The 6,000-nt window shown below is 63.5% G+C and overlaps 2 protein-coding genes across 2 annotated transcripts; one reads left to right on the forward strand and one right to left on the reverse strand.

Annotated features, from left to right (window-relative positions):
• Nucleotides 1-205: 205 nt before the first annotated feature.
• VTJ83DRAFT_4918 (uncharacterized protein) lies at nt 206-1,816 on the forward strand (the record flags this gene model as incomplete). Its single annotated transcript, XM_071011460.1, has 3 exons — nt 206-799; nt 889-1,080; nt 1,205-1,816. 3 exons carry the CDS (start codon nt 206-208, stop codon nt 1,814-1,816), a joined length of 1,398 nt encoding a protein of 465 aa, XP_070866368.1.
• A 387-nt stretch (nt 1,817-2,203) lies between these two features.
• Nucleotides 2,204-5,647, reverse strand: VTJ83DRAFT_4919 (uncharacterized protein; the record flags this gene model as incomplete). Its single annotated transcript, XM_071011461.1, has 2 exons — nt 2,204-3,250; nt 3,311-5,647. The coding sequence occupies 2 exons, from the start codon at nt 5,645-5,647 to the stop codon at nt 2,204-2,206; spliced, it is 3,384 nt and encodes a 1,127-aa protein (XP_070866369.1).
• Nucleotides 5,648-6,000: the final 353 nt, after the last annotated feature.

Genomic DNA, 6,000 nt, shown 5'->3' on the forward strand with positions numbered 1-6,000 from the left:
CTTCCCCACCTTCCCCACTTTTCCCGGTGGGGCTCCTCTGCGACGCGGGTCGGTCGCCTGCTTTTGGACGTGCGACGTGGGGCGTGACCGTCTCGGATTCCCATGTCGGATTCCCATCTCGGATTCTCATCTCTGCTTCCAACCCCCCGACGCCCAATTGTACAGTATATAGTACACGGGAATCTGACCGGTCCATCTCGCAATCATGGATGCGTTTGTGACAAGGAAGAAGCGCAAATCCAACGCCGAGGATAACGAGCCGACCGAGGTCAAGCTGGCCATCCTGGCATCCCTCCACCCCGCCGTCCACCATGACACCCTGCTCGACGTCTTGATCGCCCACGATGGTGACGTCGACGCCACGCTGCGCACCCTGGGGGCAAAGCCTCCTCCCCGGAAAGCCGGCGGTGGAGGCACCCCCCCTTTTCAGGCCTCGTTGCGTTCCTTCGCCGTCGCCCTGCCAGGCCCCGGTCCTCGTCCCGGTGCCCCCAAGGATATGCCCTCTCCGACCAAACGGGCCAAGGTGCTGTCCAGAAAGGGGACAACCCTTCACTTGTACGACCCCATGGATATCAGCGAGCACACCCCTTGCACCATCATCCACAACTTCCTGCCGCTGGCCGAGGCCGACGCCCTGCTGCGCGAGCTGCTGGACGAGTCCAAGACCTTCACCAAGGCCACCTTCAAGCTGTTTGACAATGTCGTCTCAAGCCCTCACACCTCGGCCTTGTACGTCAGCAGTCACCCTGAGCTGCAGGAGCAAAAGCACGAGTACGTCTACAACGGCTCGCGCATGACGGTGCGTCTGCCGCATGGGAAGGCCCCTCTACCTCTCAGGTCTGCGTCGCAAACGAGGCTTACCCGCTTTCTTTTCTCCCCCCCTCCCAGGACGTCCGCACCCTAACTCCCCATCTGGAACGCGTCAAACACCATGTCCAAGAGGCCGTCAACCGCGAGATCCAAGAGCGCATCCGCACCCGCTACGGCGGCACGAAGCTCAAATATCAGGACCCGGAACCATGGGCTCCCAACGCGGCTTTTGTAAACTGCTACGATGGCCCACAGGAGAACGTCGGCTGGGTATCTATGATTGCTCTTTTTTTTCTCTTCCCTCCGTTCCCCCCCTTAGACACCCGTCGGGTTCACCGTGCAGCTAATGACCTTTTGCCTTGCCCCCCCCCACCTTCCTTACCCTCCCCTCTAGCACAGCGATCAGCTCACCTACCTCGGCCCGCGTCCCGTCATCGGCTCCCTCTCGCTCGGCGTGACGCGCGAGTTCCGCGTCCGGCGCATCGTCCCCAGCGATGATGCCCCTGGCGACCAACCAGACCCCGACCCGGGCCCAGGATGTTCAGCAGCAGCCACAGCAACGGCCGCAGCGGCAGCAGAAGCAGGAGAAGGAGGAGGGAAAGGAGGACCCGACCGTGGCGACCTCGCCGGCCAGATTGCCATCCACCTCCCGCACAACTCCCTCCTTGTCATGCACGCCGACATGCAGGAAGCGTGGAAGCACAGCGTCAGCCCCGCCAGGGCCGTCGACCCGCACCCCGTGGCCGGCCGCCGCCGCATCAACGTCACATATCGCTACTACCGCCCCTCCTTTCACCCGCGAGGCACCCCGCGTTGTCCTTGCGGCGTGCCCGCCGTCCTGCGCGTCGCGAACCGCACCAGGCGCAACGAGGCCGACGGGCCGCGGTACTTTTGGATGTGCCACGCCGGGAACGTGCCCGGCAAGGAGGCGTGCAAGTTCTTTCGGTGGGCCGAGCTGGACGAGGATGGGAATCCCGTGGATTACAAGAGGCACAATACCGCCTGACGGCATCCTTCATTGCATGGTGGATGTGACTTGTACCTGCTCCGGTGCGTGTCGAGTCCAATCATCAGGTATCATTCATGACCATGGCCAAAAAGAGATCCTATCCTCAGCGAGGTATCCTATACACCCGACCCGACCCAACTGGCAAGCCAGAACCAACCTAGGGGACGAAAAGAAAAAGAAACAAAAAAGAAAAAAACAAGAAAAAGGAAATGGAAAATCAAGAAACACCATCTCTATATATCACATCCCGATCATGGCCGCGACAAAACAGAGATCAAACAACCGCCTTGTCGCCCATTTATCCGCCAGACCTATCCAAACGATACGCACGGTACCGAAACCAAAACGAACCCCATCTCCCCATCAAGTCCAGCCATCAACACCTTACCCACCCCCGCCTCCAAAGAAGAAGCCGCCAAACAAATCCAGCTGCTGTCCATCGCTGAAGTCGTGATGCACCCCTTCCCACCCAAGCCCGAAGCCCAAGTCCATCATCTGCGCGTCGTTGGGACCCAGCCCGCTGAAGTCGACCATCGGATCGAGGTCTCCCGACGGCGCCGGCGTCGAGCCGATGCCGCTGCCGGCCATCCCGGCGGCGCCCACGCCCACGCCCACGCCTGCCGTCACTCCCGCCGTCGCCGCGTTGAGGTTTTGCAGCAGAGAGTCGACGCCCAAGCTGGAGAGGTCGTTGTAGGCGACCTGCGGCGGCTGGCCCAGCCGGGGACTGAACGGCTGCTGCTGGCGCGGCGAGAGGTACCCGCTGGATGCGGCATCCGGAGCCGACAGGAGCTCAACCAGCGGAGAACCGAGCTGTTGCTGTTGCTGCTGCTGCTGCTGCTGCTGTTGTTGTTGTTGTTGTTGTTGCCGCATCAGGGACGGCGAGGGCATCGGATTCGGATCCATGGACAAGGTAGCTTCCGGGCTGTGCGGGTTGTTGTCGGTGGAGCTGGCGTTGCTGCGCGGCATGCGGGGGAGGTTCCGCATGCTGGAGAAGCCATCCGATTCGGATTTGATCATGAGACCGCTGCCGGGAACGCGGTACTGAGCGCTCGTTTGGAAGGCAGGCAGCAGAGACGAGGCCTGCGAGTAGGCGTCTGAAGCGGCGGATGGTGAGAGTTGGTCGACCGAGGGGGTGGGGCGATGATGGCGCGGGTGGTGGCGAGGTTTGCTCGAGGCTGAGAGGCCGTCGCTGCGTCGGGTGCCCCAGTCCAGCCGGCCGTGGTCGAAGCTGGCCCGCGAGCTCGATGCGCCGCTGGCGTGCCCCGGTCGGTATTGCTGGCCGAACCCGCCCGATGCGTTGACCATCTTGAGGGTCGCCTTGACGGTGCGGTCGAAGGCGTCACGGCACGCCTCGGCCGGGGGGCACTTGTCCATGAAATCCGTAAACACGGACGTGGCCGCCAAGATGGTGAAATCCACCTCGTCCATGGTCTGGGTGCGTGGTCAGTCGAGGACAAGCGCGGACGAGGGACGGCACGGGGTTCTCCTTACCAATCGGCTCCTGACGATGGGCGAGTGCCAAATGGCATACAGATACGAAATGCCCGCCACGAACAAATGGTGCGTCGTCAGGTACGTGTAATTCACCAGGCCGACCAGGTGCAGCTGGCGATACAGACGCAAGATGCGCTGACCCGCCTCGGCCACCTTGAGGTACACGCGGTCTTCATCCTCGCTAAGCTCCGCGTTGTAAACAGTAGGGCTGTTGACCTCCTTCGCGGTGTCGTACTCGCCCTCGAAGACGGTCGGCACGCTGAGGCTCTGGCGGTACAGCATGATGATGGCCTGCCAGTAGTTCAGGTCGAAAAAGTCGGTCGCAAAGTCCACGCCTGCATCCTCGCGCGTCGGCGCCGAGTTCTTCCACTGCCACAACCGCCGGTCAATGTCGATGCGCCACGACCGGAACGAATCAAACCGCGACAAGAACGGCGACGGCAGCTCCTTGTGCACGTAGGGATTCTGGCGGTTCACCCCTGCGGCCCGCGCGCTCTGCGCCTGGCGGAACTGCAGCACCTGCAGGATTTCGGACTGCAGCAGCCGCAGGCGGAAGTAGTGGTGCGCTATCAGCTTGTAGCTCGGCCGCGCCAGCTCGGGCGGCGGCTGCACGATGCCGTCGTCGGGCGTGATGTACCGGTCGTCCAAGGCCGAGGGGAACTCGGTCGTGATGACCTGGTCCGAGATGCCGAACGGCCGCCCAACGCAGATGCTCACGAGCCGGTCGAACGAGTAGGTGCACCACCAGAGACGCCGCTTCTTGTCACGAATGTACTCGCGCTTCGCCTTCTCCCGGGCGGCCCCCCCGGGGGCGGTGTTGTTGTTGTTGCTGGCTCCTATTGCCCCCCCGTTTGTGCCGAGATCTAGGTCCTTTGCGTCTTCGGCGTGGAGACCCAGATCGATGGCCAAGCGGACGGCGACGCCGATGATGTACCACAGCCCCGGCGGTACAGGACGCAGCAGGGCGAAATTGGCCAGGAGCAGCACGGCCTGCAGGTCCTCCAGACCGCCGCCGCTCCCCAGACAAGCCTCAAGATGCACGATGGCACTAGCGTGGTACTCCTCGGGCTGGTACTGTCTCGACCCCGGGGACAAGCGGGTGCCGTCAGAACAAGCACCTCCCCCTTCTCCTCTTCCTCCTCCTCCTCCTCCTCCACCACCACCACCACCACCGCTTGCTGATGGCGGCTCGCCCTTGGAATCGCCAACGATGATGCCGGCGCCAATGGCAAACACCATATTGAGAAAATAGAGCTCGCGGGGTCCCCGACCGCGGGCCTCGTCCGCGTATGCCCGCTCAAACATGTCCATAAACTCTTCACGGTGGAGGACCGGGATCTGCGGGTTGGCGTGCTCAAAGTACAAGCTTATCAGCCGCAACCCGAGCTCCTTGTCCGGGAAGGTGGCCGGATGGTTGGTCGGCTTGGTGTGCAGGCCAAAGAAGGAATCACGCATCGACGTGCCCGCTTGGGCGCCCGAGCCCGCTCCAGCCGGGCTGGTCCCGGTCCCGGGGAGGGGCCTGTACGGGCGCACGCCGCCCTTGTCCGAGTTGGACTTTTGGTCTGACACGGACGACTGCACCGCTGCGAAGACAACACGCGCAAAGGATATCCCGGCGTTCGAGCCAAGGTACCGGTTGCTGTTCTCCGCCGAAGCCGCAGGCCCCAGCTTGAAAGGGACCCGCGCCGGCCGGATCGCGCCGTTGCCGTTAGCGTTGGCCTCCTGGCCGGTGGCCCCGCCGCTAGCGTTGCTCGCGGCGTCTGCAACATCCGACGAAGCCGACGGGGCTCCGGCCGTGTCGGTCGTGACGGGCGACCGGAGGCCGCTGCTGGCCACGGCGCTGGCCGACTTGGAGCAGTAGTCCAAGTCCTCGGCCGGGGGATAGGCGATGTTGTTGGCCGACAGCAACCCTTCGAGCTGCTCGACACGCTTCTCAAGGTAAAATATGTAGCTGCGAGGGATCTGACGCTTGGTGATGGGGTCGTAGCCCACGCAGGCGACGCCGGCCTTGTCGCAGCTGGCGCAGCTCGGCAGCCTTTGGTCGCAGCGGTTCTTGCGCAGGCGGCAGCGATTGCAGGCGCTCACGTTGCGGAAGCTGCTGCTGCTGCCGCCGCCCTGGCCGGACTTGGCCGGCCCGCCGCGGCCATCGTGGCCGTGGGCCTGTAGGTGCGAGTCGGGCGTTGGAGAGATGGCTCCTCCCGAGATCAAGGAGGCGGGCGAGCCCTTGTCGGGGGATGATGGACGGGGACGCTTGGAAGGGTGGGCATCGTCGCCCGGGGACGGAGGGTCACGGTCGGGTGCCAGCATCGTTTGGCTGCAGCGTTTCTGCGACATTGATCGACGTGCAGCGGCTCCGTGGCTCGGCGAGGCGGTGCGGGCCGATGCGGGCCAGAGGTGTCTCTCCTGGTCTCTAGAGAGGGACAGAGGCGCATCAATCTGCAAAGCGTTACCGCGGCCGCAGCAGCATGTCTTGCTCACAGTCAGGCCGGGCTTCCCGAGTTCTGTTCTTTTGCCCCTCTTCCTGCTCTTCTCGGCGAACTGGAAGCACCCAGGCACCCCCAACACCTCTCTGTCAGTCAGCTGGCCGGGAAATCGTTGGTGTTTCTCCTAGGTCGAGCGAGCGCGTTGTAGCAACCCCATGCTTCGGTGACGGGCAGTCGAATCGAGGCAGCTCGAGACAAGGGAGC

The sequence above is a fragment of the Remersonia thermophila genome, chromosome 4 (genome assembly GCF_042764415.1).
Source record: "Remersonia thermophila strain ATCC 22073 chromosome 4, whole genome shotgun sequence".
Lineage (NCBI taxonomy): Eukaryota > Fungi > Ascomycota > Sordariomycetes > Sordariales > Chaetomiaceae > Remersonia > Remersonia thermophila.